Here is a 19,942-nt window from a genome sequence, read left to right as displayed (position 1 = left end):
AATCAATATTTGATTTGGACTTTTTCCATGAGTCTGGTGGAGCAAAACCCTTCCAAGAATCTGAAAGAGGAAACTATTCCATAAAAGAGTTAAACAATAAACACTGATAGTATATTAATGGCTTTTCAAAGGTTTAGTAAAAGAATGTCCCAAGACCATCCATTTCAGAAGCTGCACAACAGTTTTTCTTCTTCTTTTCTATGGCAAAGATAAACAATACCTGATTAAACTGAAATGGCAAGGGATTCTCCAGCTTTGCAACAAGAAGGCACCCGAGATTGAACCTTAGCAATATTACAAGAAAACAAGGTCTGTGGCCAATATTTTAATAACGTTTGCAATGGGAGAACATGATGCCATTGTGATCTTACATGTAACCAGACTTTGTGTCTTTCTGCTTTATCTATCAGAACACAGATAAATTTTGTTGTGTTCTTGAAAAATACAGAGATCTAAATCCATTTGTTACACAGAATAAGAATAGACAAGTTAAAAACAATAGTAACTTGAAACATCAGCATGTAAAGAAGTTCTGTTGATTGAGCTGGCCTATTCTAGTTGGGTCTAAAAACTGGGTTTAGTTCTTATTCAAAAAAAGAATAATTCTTATTTAAGAAGACTGTGTAGCCTTGTGCACTAACAGGGTAGTAATAAAGAAATACTAGGTAATTTATACTCCCTATCTCACTCCAGCAGTATTTCAATTGGTTGTTCTTTGGTTTCTGAAGACTATGTTTGGCTACAGATGGTGTCAGTAATCAGCTGACATTAATCAGAAAAATGAAAATCAAAGAAACTACAGTACTTTGTTTTGCACCCAGCTCTTGAGACATTGCTCAGGGAGGGAAAAAGAACACTAATAAGGAGCATGGGTAAATGATACTTCCCAGACCCAATTCTGGAGTCTTCTGAGGAAGAATTATCTTATTTTTGCAAATAACCCGCCAAGGATGAATGAATCAGTGACAGAGCTATACCTACATACAACATCACACACACAGACTATTTGCAAAACTGCATCTCTGTTTACAAACTGGCTCGAGCACTGCAATCTGTGGAGGAGGCCCTGCTCCCAATCCCACTCCCGTCTCAAGCACGGCTGGTGGGAACGAAAGAGGGAGCCTTCTCCACGATTGCTCTCTGCCTCTGGAACTCCCTCCCAAAAGAACTAAAAACTGCTCCCTCTCAACTTGCCATTTAAAAGTTGCTAAAAACACATCTATGCACTCTAGTGTACGGAGAGGAAGAAGACTAATACATCTCGACAGATATCATCTAGATATATTAAATCATGTCTAGAATTGGAATTGATCATTGCCTGTTAGTTGTTGGAAACCATCTTACCTCATAATAAAGTCTGAGCTTTTTAAAAGATTTTTATTTGGTGTAAAACCCCAGTGGCGAGCGCTGAGCTGGAGATCGAAAGGTCCCAGGTTCAAACCCCGGGAGCGGCGTGAGCAGCCGCTGTTAGCTCCAGCTCCTGCCAACCTAGCAGTTCGAAAACATGCCAATGTGAGATCAATAGGTACCGCTCCGGTGGGAAGGTAACAGCGCTCCATGCAGTCATGCCGGCCACATAACCTTGGAGGTGTCTGCGGACAACACCGACTCTTCGGCTTAGAAATGGAGGTGAGCACCACCAACCCGCAGAGTCAGACATGACTGGACTTAACGTCAAGGGAAAACCTTTACCTTAAAGTTATATTATGTGACTATGTCTGTTAGGGTAGTCTAGTTTTATTTTTTGGTTAATTTTTATTTGGTATTAAGTTCACAGTTAGGTTGTTTTATATTGTTTGATGTGTCCTGATTTGATATAATTTGCTGTCTCTTTGTTGGCAATGAATGTTTGCCATATGTGTTGGAAACTGTCATGATTCCCTTTGGAGAGATAGGGTGGTCTACAAATGAAGTTTTTATTATTATTATTATTATTATTATTATTATTATTATTATTATTTATTACAGCCTTTGAAACTATTTGATCCAAAACACTTTTGCTCCAGAACACAGTTATTTCCAAAGTCCAATAGCTTTGGGGCCTATGAGGATTTTGAAGAAGGTTAGTTATGATAAGGAGATTGGGTGTACATTTGGATGGAAAAAACCCCAATCTACTGAACCATCTGATGTCTCCTTTTGTGACGATAGTGATGGAATCATAGAATCATAGAGCTGGAAGAGACCACAAGTGCTATCCAGTCCAATTCCCTGTCATACAGCACAATCAAAGCACCCCTGACAGATGGCCAGAAAAGTCCAGAGGAGACTCCCTCCCACTTTGAGGCAGTGTATTCCATTATTGAACAACTCTTGCCCTCAGGAAGTTTTTCCTGATGCTTGGGTGGAATAGTTTTTCCTGCAGTTGGAATCCATTGCTCCATGTTCTGGTCTCCAGAAAATAAGCTTGCCCCCTCCTCAATATGAGATTATTCAAATATTTAAACATGGCTATCTTGTCCCCTCTCAGTCTTATTATCTCCAAGCTGAAAATATCTAGCTCCCTAAGCTATTCCTTTGCAGTGGTTCTCAACCTGTGGGTCCGCAGATGTTTTGGCCTTCAACTCCCACAAATCCTAACAGCTGGTAAACTGGCTGGGATTTCTGGGGACCCATACACTGAAAACCACTGTGTAGGGATTGGCTTCTAAACCTCATCCTTCTAAGTATACAAGCACTTAAGGTTTACAAGGAAATACCTTACTCCACTCTTCCAGGTAGATAAATCTACCTTACAGCAGGTGACAATCAGTATTAAATTCCTAGATTTAATGCATCCCAGAGCTAATATTTCCATATTCATTCTGCAAGAAGAATTGTAGCAAGCATTTTTTTTTACTACAAGAGCAATAAAATAATTCTAGATACATCTATTGCGTCTAACGTTAACTTGTTCTATATTAAATCTCTTAATCTTATGTAACTATAAACAGTTGGGATACTAAGCTAGTCAATCAAATGTGACATATAAAACAATCAGAGATTCAGAACAAAAATAAATGTGCTGTACATCACTGAATGAAATATCCTACGCTACTTAAGAATAGTTGTATGGGATGGATATTTGAGAGGCGACTGTTTTTGCAACTAAGCTAACCTCCTGAAGGTGCCATTTGCACTGCAGGCAAATTTCTTCTCGTTCCTCCTGCAATCTTATTCTATTCTTGGCTCAAACAGGTTGAGCATCCTGTATCCAAAATGCTTACGGTCAGAATTGTTTTGGATTTTGGATTTCTCCCAAGATTTTGGAATATCAGTATTTGCATGCATAGTGAGATATTTTGCAGATGGGAACCAGGTTTAAACACAAAATCATATACACCTTATACACATAGCCTGAAAGTAATTTTCTAACCTCTAAATAATAATATTCATTAAATAACATCTGTGTACACTGAACCATCAGAAAGCAAAAGTGGCACTGTTTCAACCAACCATGGGAACAATTTTGGAGGAATTCAGATTGTGAAATATTCAACCTTTATCAGATGGCTATGATCAGATTTTCAATTTGTAATCTTACAAAGATATTTTGTGATTTTCCATTTTTAGAAAAATGTGCTATATATATAGACTGTTCTGTGCATTTTCCCCATTCATGAAAGCATTCTTGTCCATATCTTACTAGTGTACACTTTTTCAGACATGCACATTTTTTAAAATGCAGTACAGTTTAAGTTACTTTAAAACACTACAATGATATAAAACATTGACTAGAAAACCAAACCAGACAAAATAGTTAAAACAGTTACAGAAAGAAATATTTACTTATTTACACTACTGATTTACATTAATTTAACATAACCTTATCTGTGTTACAAGATGAATTTCACTTAGTTAAATTAGTTTAACTTGCATACACTTAGTTAATTAAACCTAGTGATTTGGGGTGCATTTACATTGTAGAAATAATGCAGTTTGACACCACCTCATCAGCTATGGCTCAGAGCTGTGGAGTTGTAGTTTTACCAGGTCTTCAGCCTTCTTTGCCAAAGAGTGCTGGAGCCACCAAACTACAACATTTAACCATGACAGTTAAAGTGGTGTCAAACTTAATTAATTCTACAGTGAAGATGCATTGTTATGGAGGAAAGCATTCATTACACATAATTCTGTATTTGCAACCAGCTCCTGAAACAATGCTAGCTAATATTCTACATACTAGTTTCAAAAACATGCTGCTCTCTTTGGAAATATGTACTTTATCACATGTGTTATATCCATCTTCCACTTATTACAATGCATAACGAATCCCAAGGCTAGCTAATGTGCTTTTTCTTTGCTTTGTCAGCCTCTTCCTTCCTGCAGAGGAGGTTGGTAGTGTTGTTGCTGCAACTGCTGTCTTCACTGAAGCAGGTGGAGTGATTTCGGCTCTGACCTTGAGATACATGTTTGCATGGCTTTTATCTGTTTATCCTGTAAAACTATTCCCTGTTATTTGTGGGGTAAAAAGGGAAAGGACCTTCCTCTTGTCCTTGCTCATCCTTAATCTATTTATTGTTTAAACTGAACATTAGGCAGTTCTTAAGCATTGCAGAAGAAATGAATAAATAAATCATATTCCAAGATGATGTCAGCATAAGAGATGCTCATATTAATTTGTCCTTTGCCTCTTCCCTGGTGTTGTCAGACCTCATGTGCTAGAAACATCCTTGGATCTCTCTGCTTTATTTTTTATGAGAGTTGCTGAGATTTCATTGGCCTAACTTTCAAAGCAAATGCAGCCCCATTGTTATGGTGAGTAGCAGCCTAAAGCTTCCATTGTGAAGCTGAAAACCGGAAACGTACAGCATACCTCTAATGCTCTTTCATTAATAAATTAAATCTGACATACATGCTTAGAAGCATGTAGGCAGAGGCCAGTTTTGCCTTAAGAGCATCAAGTGCAAGAATAATAGCTTACTAATTGCTTCGCTCATGCTTTTCCTATTATTTCTATTTTTGTACATTCTCGTGGGCTTAATTATGAAAAGTTTATTTATACATGCATGCACTATGAGTTTTGCTCACCTGGCATGTTTACACACAGAAAGAAACAATACAAAGCAACCTTCTTGTTTTCTTAAGAACCAATCTATGATACATCACAACTTATTTGTATCTTAGAAGTTCTCCAGCTTCAAAACTGAGACACAATTCAGTACTGAGTATGGCTACCATTCAAGAAAAACAACATTGTCACTATATTGACCTTTATGCATTTGACTCAAATATATAACAGTCGTGTTTCAAATTGTTTCAGCTCTTCTGAAGATGAGAACTCACAGAATCCCCAGCTATCATAGCTAATGGCTAGGGGATTCTGGGTGCTGCAATTTTAAAAATATGATGTTTTAGGTTTTGGATTTACTGTATTTTTGTATGTACTTCTCAAGACCTCCATCTTGGTTTCCATTCTCATAAACAAATGGTTAGATGGTTTGATAAATGGATTAACAATGCAAATACTTGGGATTAGGATTAATTGAAGCTACAGCGTACCAGGTTTTTTGTGTCTAATCTGAATGATGGTAACACGATTTGTAGCTTCTGGCAAAGACCTGCAGTACCTCATACTGAAAAAGTGTGAAATTAAACTCATATCTTTCTACAGACCTCAAGAATATGCTCTACCCTTGAGCTATGGCTGCTGCTCCAACCTAGCTATATGTGGAGCTAAAGAGGAATAGAAGGGCCATCAACATCTAATATTTCACAAAACCTTTATTTAAATTCAAAAGTACAAAATATAACAATAAACTCCATAGTGGTTCTCCAAAATGTATGTCCAATAATGGGTCAGAATACACATTATAAGTTATTTCATGTCAGCTCAGGAAAACATAGGGCTTTTAAAAAGCTCAAATGCAAGCAATATGTGGCATAGCAGCTTGGTTCATGGATTGTTTGTGCAACAAAACTTCAGGGATATGTATTTGGCACCATCCTTGGAGGTGCTGCAGCACTTTTTAACCCTTCATATGCTGTGAAAGAATCTGTCATGGGAAGCAGTTTTTGATTGTGAGGTTGTTTCTACTCACATGCTAAGTGAACTAGGCTTTTCATGAGCAGAGAAGGCTATTCCCTAATGTGTCAGTCTCTAGGAAGTGTTTCATTACTTCATGCTAAAAGCACAGCCCCTTTTCCATCCTGTAGACCAAGGGGAGGAAGAATGTGGGCATTGCCCCCAAATAAGAATTCTGCACTGTCAATGAAATTTTCCTTCCCCAAATTTCTAGCATTGCAAAGAGTGAGACATTGAAAACAATTCACCCTTAAACCTTTACATTTACTGTGTTTACATTTCCTGGGTCACATTTACTACCCTGGATCATTTTGTCCTTTCTCTTGTATTTCTTTTTGATACCTATAACATTTTTCTAAATACTCAAATTACTTTTAAGTTAATTCAATATACATAATTTGGAGACTGAAGGGAAATTTTATTAGGGAACAAAACATGGTGAATTTCAGGGAGTCACTTATATGGTCCCAACCACACGGGGCGGGGGGTGGGGAGAGATTTAAATTAATGCAAGAAGACATTGTGATCTCTTTAATAGGTGAATTACCACTACTGCGGGGGACTTGCATAAGACAAGATGTTGTCTTTTTTTGGTCTGAAGGGGGTACGGAGGGAAGAGAAACAGATTTTGCCAAGTTTTATATATCACCTTCATATACTTTCAGATAAACATATAAACTGAGACTGTCCTTCCCCTTTAGGATACTAAATATTTTTTGATAATGGAAGAGTAATGCCTTTCTATATTTACACAGCTGAGGACAGGAGAGGACAAAATCTGTGAAGACTTCACTCAATTCCCCAAGGTCATTTTAACACCCTCAGGTTCTTTCTGAACATTTCTCTTCCTGAGAGCCTCCTACTTCTATTGTGGTTTTTGCACAAAGCGCCCCTCAAAGCCTTCTCACCTGCTAGATTTGTTTTCGTCACTTCCCACTGCTATGTTTTTTGGATAGCCAATCTTGCATGTTTTCAGGAGCAATGCAGCCCACAGCAAGTTCTTGGGGGTGAATACTGGTCTCTATGAAGTTGTCCACATCTGTCATATTCTTGCCATGTTCACATTAGTAACATCTGAGCAGGCATAAATTTTAAAATGAGTTGTTTTCACTTGTCAGCTGGAAGCCCGCGCCCCCCCTTCCTGGTCCATTAAACTTTGCATGGACCAGACTCTCCACTTTCTTGGTTTTGTAGTTTATTTCTTGTCAGGTTGCAATATGCTTTTGTCACACAAGTCATTTTGCTTTGTTGGGAATAGTTAAGAACAGTGGAGTAGAGTGGCTTTCATGACATGCCATTCTTATTTTTAATCCATCCATACATGCTACAAATGCTTAACTGGAGAGGACAAATGCTGTTGCTCAGCAACAAAGCGCTGGAAAGAGCTCAGAAACAGCTTCACAATTGCAAACAGACAATGGCTCATACAGCTCAGCCATCAATAGCATTTGATTTAAAGGCAATACCCCGTTTATCACACTTCCCATCTAATAACACTCAGATATATTAGAAGCCATCTTACACAAGATGGTTCCTGAAAGCACAGTGCTGTTGAATAATCTAGTGTAATATTTGCCCGCAATCCTAAACCAATCTTGTTATTATATCCTGTTTCGTATGTATTTATATATAAAAAAGCCCAAATGACTTAGAATGCGTACTGTGATAGAAGATTGAGTGGGACACAGCTAGCCATTCCATCAAGCATAGAAAATAATCGGATAAACAGATAGGTATCTATATTCAGTATGAAATGGAATGTGGGTAAAATAAAATGAAGGAAAAACAGTTGTTTAAAACACACAGGCTATTGTCTTCTGGTGGTTAAAGTGTTGATGTTGTGGAGGTCCAAGTTACCACTGCATCATGGCATCTATTACATGATCTTAATTCAGTCATTTTCTTCTCACAGGGGTTGCTTTGAGGATGAGATTGGGATTAGGTGTACAATAATAATAATAATAATAATAACCATCATCATCATCATCTTTATTTGTAGATCACCCTATCTCCCCATAGGAACTCAAAGTGGCTTCCAATATATATGACAAACATTCATAGAAAACATACAAACAAATTACAACAAAGCGGATCACAAGCAAGCTTGAGCTCCTTGGAGAAAAAGTGAAGCAAAGTGTAATTAATAAATAAAAGCTGGTCTTACGCATCATACTCTAGGCAGCACATATAAATAGAGAAATGACCAAGACCTCTGCTGGTAAATGTCATGCACACACATCTGAATGGATACTTTTTGCAATTAATTACATCAGATTTGTGGAAGTTACATTTCACATGGTCAAGGAATACTGACATTTTTCTGTTGGAGGATGACTTTCGAACTCTAAATTAACTGTAAGAATAGTGAAAAACAACTGCTCAACCTCAGCATTCTAAACTTAAATCAAACATGAGGAAGGGGAACATGGTTGTTTCTGTTCTGTTCTCTGTCGTTCTTCATATGTGAGAGAGAACTTTCTGAAGAGGGGAGCCTCCTTTTTTAGTGAAAGTACTATCTGCTAGTTTATGCTCTTTTCTTGATACAAATTTTATTTTCTCTCAGGAAAATCATGAAAAGTAACAAACATGGCAACAAGTAACAAGTAAGCTAATGAGCTACTTTTTCTAACACAGCGACAAATAATGGTAAGTGGGTGTTTTTCCGTTTTTTAAACATTGTAACTAATAAGAGGAGTAAATTACTTCGACACATGCAAACTCTTAAGTAAGTATTACTCTCACTTGGTTCATTATACCACCAATTTTTGATGCAAGTCTACCAAGTTTTAGAGCCCAACAATTTTGCCTGCTAGAGGATAGGCTGAGCAGAAAAAATAAGATAATCTCACATGTCCCAGCTATTTTCCTCCTCCTCCTTGCTACTCTTCTTCTTCTATGTATTTGTACCCCACTTTTTCTCTGCCAAAGGAGTTCTTCACTGTTTGCTTTTTTAAAAAATCTGTCACTTGCTACTGTCTGATGGGGGAGACCACGGTTGCACCCATGAAAGAATCTTGCATGGCAAAACAATTCAATGTAAAGCTTTAAATTGAACAACATATCATTTCCAAAGGAATTGATCACATGGATAGAATGAAGTGCCCACAGCCTTGCACTACAGGCCTTATGATTGAGCCATTTTGTTTAAGAACATGAAGAACTTAAAATTGAAATTATTAAGTAGGATCTCATAGAGATGTTCCATAGAAGGAAAGGAATAATTTCCCCTTCTTTCTGCAGTTATTTGCTCAGCCTTAAAAATCCTGCTGGAGAGCTACAAAACCCTCTATATTATGCTTTGGAGGAGGGTGGGAGGCTGTGAAAGGAAGGGAGGGAAGGAAAGCCCTTTTGTACTAAGATAATTTTAGTTTTCAGCCAGTGTCTGATACTTCTTCAGGCAATTTTGTTAAATTGCAAGTCCTTAAACCTCATTGTGCCTTAAAATAGCATTGGATCTATTGAGGTCTGGCTGTTATCAGTTCTGTTGAACTTTTGTACGCACATTATTTTATCCTGCTCAAATTCAGCTCCATGCCTCCACCCAGTGGGGTTTCCTCAACAAAGGATAAAAACCAGAAATCTCTGAAACCAATTAGATCACATGAATCATTTAAAACAAGAATAAAGATGTAAAATCTATGTCAGCCCTACTTTTCTGCAACAGGATAATTACACCAGGAGATATATTGCAAGGAATTATGGAAGTGTAAATTATACTTCTGAAAATTAGTTATTTATTGGCTGTGCTTGCAGTATACAAGTAAAATACCTGAGTGCAGAGATTAGATAATCTTTTACAGAGAGCAACTCTAAGAATCCTATGCCAGCTAGGGGATTCTGGAAATTGTTGCTCAAAAATGATAGCCTTTCCAAGTTTTGCTTGATTTTTTTTTCAGTAAGGAACCACAATCCATGAAGTTAACACAATTTTATTTAAAGGTACCACATCTTCGGTTTCTTTGATTATATTAAGAAAAGTTTGTGCTTAAGAGCAGTCATCATCATGAATAAGTCAGATTGCAGACTGAGATGGACCATGGAAAACACCGTGTTTTAAAGAATCCTACCTAGAGATCCCACTGATAAATATCAGAAGGACACACAATCATAGAAATCTCAACTGACACATCAAACTGAAATGGACATATCTCAAGTGCCATGACTAGACCCATTATATCTACTACCAAAAACCAGACAACTTGGGACCCTCAGTTTTACAGCATCTGGATATATGGACTCACTTCTCAACCAGTAATCTAAGCTAAGTCTCCCATCAAAATACTAACCCAACGTGACCCTGATCTTCCAAGATCAGATGGGATTGGGTGCCTTTAGGCCCTCCTAGCTCAGCCATCAAAATCATGGGGAGACTTATGTAAGTCACATTCTGAGAGGCAATGTCACTACTCCCACTTAACAAATCATGCCAATAAAACCATATTGTAAGTTAGCCTTAGAGTTGCTGTAAGCTGGAAGGCACATAATAAGAAGTTAATAACATTTAAGTGAACATTAATATTTGATGCAACAGTCCAACTAATCATGTGTGTAATCCTTGGTGCTGAAAAAAACCCACTCATATCATTTACATTTTGCTTGCAAACCAGGAGTTGACTAAATTGGGGAGGGAGAAAAATGTAACTGAGATCAAAGTTTGCAAGCATACAAAAACCTCTAAAATCCCTTACTCTGAGCGAATTAAAAAAATCCCTTACTCTGAGAGAATAAGACTTACTGCATAAGAAAATGTGGATTTGACTACACAACTGAGAAATAAGAACCTGGACATTTTAGCTGACTCCCAAAAGTAAGATCTAAGTAAGAAGAAATTGTAAGACTGAAGCAACAATGTTGATGCTATTACAGGTTACTATTGCAGTCTTTTTTCTTTCCCTGAACATTCTAAAATCAGATCACTTGTTGCATAACTAAAAAAGATTTGTCTGCCCTTAAAAATGTTCCATGGGAGGCAATAAACCCTATTAACAAATGAATAGTGTAAGGTCATGTTTTTCCTTTACACCTGCGCATACAGGCCAGTTAGATGAGGACTGGATGCAGCTCTGGATTTAGGACAAATGTGTCCCTGTCTAGTTAAGTTATGAGGCCCCTTACTTAGGCCCTGAAGAAGGGAGACCCAGTAGGCCTATATTGGCTGCTTTGTGGCACACTCCCATAAATTATCAACTTTATTTGAAGGCACTTTTCAAGGTAGTGAGTACATTTTGAGGACAGGGTGAGCATCTTGGATCACTCATTGGAAGTTTGGATTAAAATCAAGAGTGGATTCACCACCCTAGGGATAGACTTAGATGTGCCTTCCCTCTATCTTCCAGGTCTCTTCCTCCCTCTTGGATAGTTTTGCTTAGTTTTTGAAGGCAAACCACTTTCTCATACAGTTGTTATTTTTATGCCAAATCTATCTGGTCTCACCCACCACTTCCAAGCAGAGGTATTATCAGATGATCACATCATCACTTGGCACAATATATCTTTCTTTTGGAATGGTAGATAACCTTTTCTGTTCTGTCATCCTATCTAACAAAGTCCACTTTCAATTGGCCTTCTTATTAGAAAAAAACCTTGCTGTTTATACTTATTAAAAAGTAAAAAAAAATTAGTCAAAAACCAAAAGCCTGGTCAACCTATCCACAGCTCAATGAAAGTGCTGTAGTTTAACTTTTGCCAACTTTTTACCATCTTTGAGTAGAATGGTGAAAAGCCAGAGCTTAATCTGTTCCAGGAGAACCCTAAAAGAAGCAATGACTCCTTCCATCCTCTCCACTGAGGCATCCCTTCTGGCCTCTTGGAGTGCCTGAGTGAATAGCAGTGCAGATGCATTCTCTTCGCCATGGAATGGCCCACAACATATCGATGGATCATATAAAAATCTAATTTTGACTCCAAAACTTGTTCTCAACTTATACATGAGGCCACTTATACACAACTATATATCGTAATTTTGCTTTGATTCTCATATCCATCTTCTGTATTTTTTGAATAGATAAATGTTGCTGGATGTTTTGCTTCTTCCCAATGCTGTGCAGATAGTGTTATATTTTTTATCTTCTTCAGAAATCTATTCTGAGAATATACACTGTAATTCTGGAGTTATACCAAGGTCAGAAAATAGAGATTATAGAACATAATATCTCTCATAACATTACTATACAAAGGAGTTGGTTGACATGATCAAGCTGCATGTGAGGGGGCAGGCAATGATAGCCACTGCTCTGTCCATTAAGTATTCCATAGTGCTACCTATTTCAGTTAAAGTTAAGACTGTGTCAAAAAGATTCAGCATAAAAGTTTCCATACCTCTTTTTTCCGATCTCGCTCTGCCTTTATCTTCTCATAATCTTCTTTTGCTTTCTGGTTTGCTGTTTTTATTTTTAATTGTCTCCCAACTCTACTGAATCTGGATTAGACAAGCACACTGGTGATTAAATTGAGTGTATCAGTACTGCTTGCTAATTGACAGCATTTATGAAATGACAAAAACATAATGAAGATATAGTTCTTTAACCACTTAGACAACAGCAGTGGCAGTAGGAATTTGACAAACAATGAGTACCTCTTCTTACTATTATAATAATTTAGGGGAGTAGCATCGGAAGCTACGGGTTTCCACTGCCAGCACATTTTGGATTTCATATAAAAAGGCCAAAGTGATCTGTCAGTTTACTGTTCTGTCGTTATTGTTCTGAACAACTGATGTTTGAACACGCAAACAAGTAGCAAGGGAAAAAAACAAACCTAAGGTAACACTTTAAATAACACACATTCTAACAGAAGATTGAATTTTGAAAGCTCATTTTAGATAGCAGAAAACTACTATCTAAAAAAACAAATAGGTTTTACTCAGCTGGGATAAACATAAAATGTAATCCTAAACAGATTGACTTGAAAGTAAATTGTTACTTCTGAACAATCAATTTATCTTAAGACTGTTAAGATAAACAAGCAGGCTTTCCTTTCTTTTTAAAAATTCTTCTCTCTTATTAGTTTAATTTTAAAACCTGAGTCAGACACATGGATCCCTTTGAAACTTGACAGCTGACTGTTTCTTAACCAGTTAAGACATTTTTCTTAAATTAAAAATGGAACCATCAAGACTTTAAAACTGTCTGGGGCAATATTTGCTTTACAATCCATGGTGTGCTGGTTAATTAACCAGAAAAAACACACCATAAATTAACTCTATGGTTTGCTGTTGCCATCAGTTCTGTCTTGCTAAACCAACAGACATGACCTTTTTTCTAGATACCCACACTGAAACAAAGATTTGATAAAAGGGATAGGAATTTTTTTTAAAAAAAAGACAATTTGTGATTTGTTTGTTTATCTTTTGTGTAAGCAACAGGCTATGATTAAAACAAACAGTATATTGTTATATGTGAACAGGTTGAATATGTATATTATTATTATTATTATTACGCTTTTGTCTCTTAAATGAGTCATAAAGTGGCTCACAACATACAAAATGTAATTTAAAATTCACAACATACAAGTATTAAAATAGATGTAAATATACAAGTCACTTAAAATCACTTGAAACACTATAATAAGGAGAAGTCTACTTTATACAATCTCAAAACACCATGGGCAAGGTTCATAAGAAAAAATATTTTACAAGATAAAAATTAACATTAAGAAAGAAAACTGCCTTCATTTCTATACTGAAGGAATAATTTTCACCAGTTACAAAAACAAATTATGTTTGCACGTAAAAGGAATCATAGTAAAATAGCAGCTATAAAACATTTCTTACTTTGGTGTTATAGAGTCCTTTCCTTCCTGTATACCTTCACTAATTTTTCTAGGTTTCTGTTGTTTCTTAAGCATTTCTTCTTCGGCTAAATAAAGATGCTTCAAGTGTTCTGGGTAATCTTCTGTGTACTCAATCTTCTTGGAATTTACATTGCTTTCCTTTTTTAGTAATTTCTTATAATCATGTCGGATCTTTTGTTTTCTCCAATAAGCAAAGCCTTTACCTAAAGACATCAGAGTATTTAATGTGAAGAAACATGTTATTAAACAAATACAACTTTTTGTGAATATTGCTGCCTCCCCAAGTTACTGTATGAATTTTTTTTTCATGTCAGGAGCGACTTGAAAAACTGCAAGTTGCTTCTGGTATGAGAGAACTGGCTGTCTGCAAGGACGTTGCCCAGGGGACACCTAGATGTCTGATGTTTTTTACCATCCTTGTGGGAGGCTTCTCTCATGTCCCCGCATGAGGAGTTGGAGCTGACAGAGGTTGCGCAACTGTGCTCTCCCCGGATTTGAACCAAAAACCTTCAGGTCAACAACCCAACCTTCAAGTCAGCAGTGCTGCTGGCACAAGGGTTTAACCCATTGCGCCACCAGGGGCTTATATCCAGATAATATTACTTGTAATACATTAGTTTGAAATAATACTACTTTGTAGCTGTCAAGCCAATAAAGATAGCTGTATTATTAGTAGTATTGCAGCAATTAGACAGGCGAATTAAAGAAGAATCTTTACTGAAAAACATTTATCTATGTCAGGTAAATCTAATTTACTCCAAAGAAAAAGATTACAGCATAAATGTTAATAAAATGTTAATACTGCCTAACATCTTTTCCGAACCCAGTTTTGTAGTATGAAAAGAGTTTCAGCCAAATTCAGTGTTGTGCCTAACATTAGTTTATCACCCTTGAGCAGTCAGTGACAAGGACATCTGTCAATATTATGACTGAAACAAATACTATGTTACATCAAGCAAACTGGGGTATAATGGGTAACACAAATTAAGTTTTTATAGTGATAATCCAACATTCTGCTTGCTCTCAAGGAGAAATGGTTCTAAATCAGCTATGGGCAAACCCAGGCCCGGGTAGTGGATGTGGTCCCTTGGACTCTTTTCTCAGGCCTTCTCTCTTTCTCACCATCCGATCCTTCCTTCTCTCTTCCCTTCCTCCTTCCCCCTTCCTTCCCCTTCACCCTTTGTCTTTCCTTCCTTCCCTCTTTCCTCCCTCCATCCTTCACTCTCACTTTCCCCTTCCTTCCATCCCTTTTGTCTTTCCTCCCTCCCTCCCTTCTCCTTTTCCATCCTCACTTCCTCCTGGGAGATGTTTAGCTGGGAGAAGAGAAGGTAGAGAGGGAACATGAGAACCATGTGTCAAGATTTCAAAGGGGGGAGGGAGAAAACTGACTTTCTGCTGCTCTAGAGACCAGAGCACAAGGGAGACATGAGTTCAAATGGCAGGGAAAGAGATTTGACTGAAAAGATTAGGAAGAATTTCCTGAGAATAAGAGCTGTGGGAGAGTGGCACAGGATGGCTTGGAGTGTGGTGGAATCTCCTTCTCTGAAGGCTTTTCTGCAGAGGCTGTCTATCGGGAGTGGTTTGATTGTGCTTTCTTGCATGGCAGGGGGTTGGACTGGATGGCCCTTGGGGTCTCTTCCAGCCCTAGAATTCTATATCAGGAGTAGGCAATACCAGGTCTCATGGAGACACTTTTTCTCTCCTGTCCACTATCTCATCCTGACTAAGGCCAACTCTTTTGGGATCCAAACGTTTCCAGTTTTCCTTCAATTTTTGCCTTTGAAAGAGAAGAGAAAGGGGCAGAAATGGCAGGGAGGGGACATTTCACAATGCACAGCAAAGCTGTACTATTGTCAGAAAAAAATGTTAAAACATCACAGTAGCATATCACAATATAATATCATAGTTTTTGTGCTGTATTTTGTTTTATATTGACTGGGTGTATTATTGTTTATTCCGTTCTACGTATCTTACTGTATTGCACTCTATTGTATTATTTATGTTGTAAGCTGCCCCGAATCCGTTGTCCAACAAACCTGAAATCTGTCTTCCTGTTTTTGATTGCATGTGGATTTTAGGTTACACTTACGAATACAAGTTGAGCAGCGCTTATTCAAAATAACTGGGGCTAAAAGTTTAAGATTTTGTGCGTAACAAGATGTTGCACCATCCCTGGCACAGCTCTTTTATAGTTGGCCACATTCATCTTATAATCTTGGCCATTGGTTTGTTGAACCTTTTTCTGATGTAGCTACAATGAAATGGTTTTTTTTTAAAAAAAAAAAAACACCTTTTTTTACTTTTAGTGTGTTTTAACGCGTTTTTGGAATTTTAGGATGATATTTTTTGTTAAGTCAATTAGGTTGTGTTATATTGTTGAATGTGTCTATTTCAATGTATTGTCTGTACGGTTTTCTTTCCTGCAACTGAATGTTTGCCTTATATGTTGGAAACCGCCCTGAGTCCCTTTGGGGAGATAGGGTGGTATACAAATTATAAAGTTTATTATTATTGAGATTTTGTTATATTTCATATAGCCTGAGAGGAAAATGTATGTAAATATTTTTAATATTTTTGTTTGTGGGTGGCCTCATCTCAAACATCCATATGGACTATTTTGAAGGATTGATAAGGGATGCTCAACCTATACAGCATGAGAGAACGAGAGAAAGAACAAAATGCCTACTGTGAACACAGAGGGATTAATTCCCACAAAAAAAGGAATCTCAAAGTATGACAAAACATTTTATGTGACATCAAAAGGTCTGTGCATATTTGCCTAAATCCAACTGCAAGTCCAAAATACTTTCATAGCTTGCCAACTTCCACAGGTCTCATCTCTGTGGGGATTAACAATTGGATTTAACCTACAGCCAAAACAGTTCAGTAAGGAACACATAACAACAAAAAGAAATAAAGCAAACAATCTGCATGGTGAGGGGTGCATATACGCTGTAGAATTATTGCAGCTTGATACCATTTTAATTGCCATGGCGTGATGCTCTAGTATCACAAGAGTTTTTATTTATTTATTTATATCCCACTTTATCTCTCCATGTGGAGACTCACACTCCCACTTAAGACACAGGTCCACAGTTTGGGGGTCCTCCTGGATTCAGCACTGACACTTGAAGCTCAGTGTCAGCGGTGGCTGGGAGGGCCTTCGCACAATTAAAACTTGTGCACCAACTGCAACCATACTTCAAAAAGCCTGACTTGGCCACGGTGGTCCATGCCTTAGTTACATCTAGAATGGACTACTGCAATGCACTCTACATGGGGCTGCCTTTGGAGATGGCTTGGAAACTGCAGTTAGTGCAGATTACTAACTGCAGCTGGTTATAGGGAGAACACCATGCCCCTAAAGCAGCTCCACTGGCTGCTGCTGACTTTCTGGACCCAATTCAAAGTGCAAGTTATTACCTATAAAGCCCTATACACTTCGGGTCCTCCTCTCATTCTCACTTCCGTCTCAAGTGTGGCTGGTGGGGATGAGAGAGGGCCTTTTCAGTGGTGGCCCCCTGGCTTTAGAATGCCCTTCTGAGGGAGATTAGGCTAGCCCCCACCCTCCAAGCCTTCCGCACACAATTGAAGACATAGCTTTTCCGAGAAGCCTTTGACCATATTTTGATTCCTTACATATATGAGACCTTCAGATTTTTTATCAAGCACTTTACAAGACTGAAATTGAATTTTACTGTTTTTACCTGCAGCAATCTCTGTATTTTACTGTTCCAAATAGGGGGCATTAGTCTTATTATATTACAATATTATTAGTACCTATTATTGTATATTATTATCAATGTTATATGTATACTAGCTATGCCCGGCCACGCTTTGCTGTGGCGTTGTCTGGTGGTGTTGGTGAGAACTTGTTGAGGTAGTGGTGGTATTGAATGTCTGTTGTATGGTTGTCCTTATGTTTAGTATGCATTTGGTTGTTTGTGTACTGTGAAGTGGTGAGGGTAGAAGGGGTCTATGTCCCTGTGTAGTATTGTATAGTATTTATACATTGTATAGTATTTATACATTGCATAGTAGAAAGGGTTGGGCTGGATGGCCCTTAGGGGTCTGTCCAAAGTCTTGTGCCTGTCCCTTGGGCTGAGTGGGTTGCTAGGAGACCAAGTGGGTGGAACTTAGTTTTGTAACTGACAGCAATTGGATAAAAACAATTATTCCTCTCCCTCTAATTAGGACTTTATTTTTCTTTTCTTTTTGTTGTATCAACCTAGAGCCGTGGATGATGGGTTATGTGGTCAAATGTTGAGGTTGGGGGGCCTGTAGTTTTGTTGTTTTGTCCGCTGCCCTGATGCCATCACTCTTTTATATATATAGATACTAGCTGTGCCCAGCCACGCGTTGCTGTGGCAAAGTGGTGGTGGTATTGGTTAAAAGTTGTTGTGGAATTTTTATTTGACGTAATTTGTATTTTTTAATTAATTTTATTGTAACTTATCTTTTTTATTTATTATATTTTATTATTTTGTTGTATTATTTTTAGTTATTTTGTTATAGTATTTTATTGTATTAATTTTTTAGTGTTTTTAATTATTTTTATTGTATTATTTGTATTTATTTTATTTTTTATTCTTTTATTAACACTGGGCTGAGTGGGTTGCTAGACCAAGTGGGCGGAGCTTAGCCTTCTAAGTGGCAGCAATTGGATAAAAACAATTATTGCTCTCCCTCTAAGTAGGACTTTATTTTTCTTTTCTTTTTGTTGTATCAACCTAGAGGCATGGATGATGGGTTGTCTTGTCAAATTTCGAGGTTGGGGGGCCTGTAGTTTTGTTGTTTTGTGGGTCGCCGTGATGCCATCACTCATTTATATATATAGATAGATTAGCCTAGTCCAATATTAGTATTATTACTTGTAGTCGTTTCCCTAGGTTTTTAGCCTTCTCTGCCGAAGAGTGCTAGTGCCTCATCAAGCCACATATCCCACCATTCCATTGCATTAAGCTAGTGTCAGACTGTGCTGATTCTGTAGTGTAGACCCACAGTGAGGCCCTTGCTTCCCCTCTCTCCTTCCTGCCGTTCTTACCCTCCTGGACGCTCCCTTTTACTTGACGAGGGTCCCTCCTCCACGGCCTCTTCTGGCCCAAACGCGCCTTCGGCTTTTCCGACTCTCCATTTCCTTTCCAACCCGAAGAAACACTCTTTTTCGTCACCGGCGCCATGAGCCTGGAAGCCAGCCTCTCTTCTCCCAGTTTCGTCGCGTACCTTTCGCGTCACCAATAGAGCGCCCTCACAGTCTATTTCGATTCATTTTGCCTGAGGCGGATACGGCGCATGCGTGGCGATAAAACTCAGCAACAGGCAGTGCCAATTGATCGCCGAACCTTGGTTTCCCTTCAGCCGGGGCGATGTCGGTTGCCGAGGCTTCTTCATCGGGCCTGTTGGAGGAGGAGCCCTGCCTGCTGCCTCCGGAGCCGTCAGCCGAGAGGGTGGCCGCTCGGATACGGGCCGTGGCTCGGTTCCTGCGCCGGGCCCTGCCGCTGTGCCTGGCTCACACGGTGGACTTTTACACGCGAGGCCTGTGGGAGAAGATGGTGGCGCTTCCCCCGGAGACGGTGCTGGAGGCGCTGAGTGGAGACAGGCTTCGGAGGCTCCTGGAAGAGGCGCCGGAGCAGCGCCCTCTGGAGGAGCCCGCCGGTAAGACCCCTTAGGATCTTCAGGAAGGAAGGAAGGAAGGAAGGAAGGAAGGAAGGAAGGAAGGGATGGATGCTGAAGGAATAGACCAGGGGTCCCCAAACTAAGGCCTGGGGGCCAGATGCGGCCCTCCAAGGTCATTTACCTGGCCCCCGCCCTCAGTTTTATAATATAATATTTTTGTATTAGTTTTAATAATATATTGTATATACATATAATATTGATAATAATATTATGTTATACAATATAATACTACTAATAATACCATATAATAATATTAATTATATGTTATATATTACATAACATATAATAGTATAGTGGTATAGTTCAATATAGAATTATATAATGCTAATATTGTGCTATGCTAATAATATAATATATTGTATGTACATATAGCTGCTCTGAGTCCCCTTCGGGGTGAGAAGGGCGGGATATAAATGTAGTAAATAAATGCAGTAAATAAATAATTAATTTTAGACTTAGGCTCGGCCAAAG

The 19,942-nt window shown here is 38.3% G+C and overlaps 1 protein-coding gene and 1 long non-coding RNA gene across 8 annotated transcripts in view; one reads left to right on the top strand and one right to left on the bottom strand.

The window, feature by feature from the left end:
- The window catches only part of LOC100559465 (thyroid transcription factor 1-associated protein 26), a 94,054-nt gene that overhangs the window by 52,844 nt on the left and 21,268 nt on the right, over positions 1-19,942 (bottom strand). For 3 of the 7 annotated variants that reach the window (XM_062966603.1, XM_062966600.1, XM_008110909.3), the window contains exons 1-3: positions 18,840-18,975; positions 13,776-13,998; positions 12,323-12,422 (exon numbers count right to left, since the gene is read on the bottom strand). In XM_062966603.1, the coding sequence (XP_062822673.1) occupies positions 12,323-12,422; positions 13,776-13,998; positions 18,840-18,975 (459 nt within the window). Of the gene's footprint in view, positions 1-5,685; positions 7,923-12,322; positions 12,423-13,775; positions 13,999-18,839; positions 18,976-19,942 lie in introns of those variants that run through there. The other 4 variants (XM_062966601.1, XM_062966602.1, XM_062966604.1 and 1 more) reach the window with 3 other exon arrangements.
- Positions 19,136-19,942, top strand: part of LOC134292341 (uncharacterized) — a 62,024-nt gene continuing 61,217 nt past the window's right edge. Inside the window, exon 1 of the long non-coding RNA XR_010001506.1 lies at positions 19,136-19,450. This is a non-coding gene — a long non-coding RNA (uncharacterized LOC134292341). The remainder of the gene's footprint in view (positions 19,451-19,942) is intronic.

The sequence above is a fragment of the Anolis carolinensis genome, unplaced genomic scaffold, assembly GCF_035594765.1.
Source record: "Anolis carolinensis isolate JA03-04 unplaced genomic scaffold, rAnoCar3.1.pri scaffold_25, whole genome shotgun sequence".
Lineage (NCBI taxonomy): Eukaryota > Metazoa > Chordata > Lepidosauria > Squamata > Dactyloidae > Anolis > Anolis carolinensis.
This window is presented reverse-complemented; position numbering and strand designations above follow the sequence as displayed.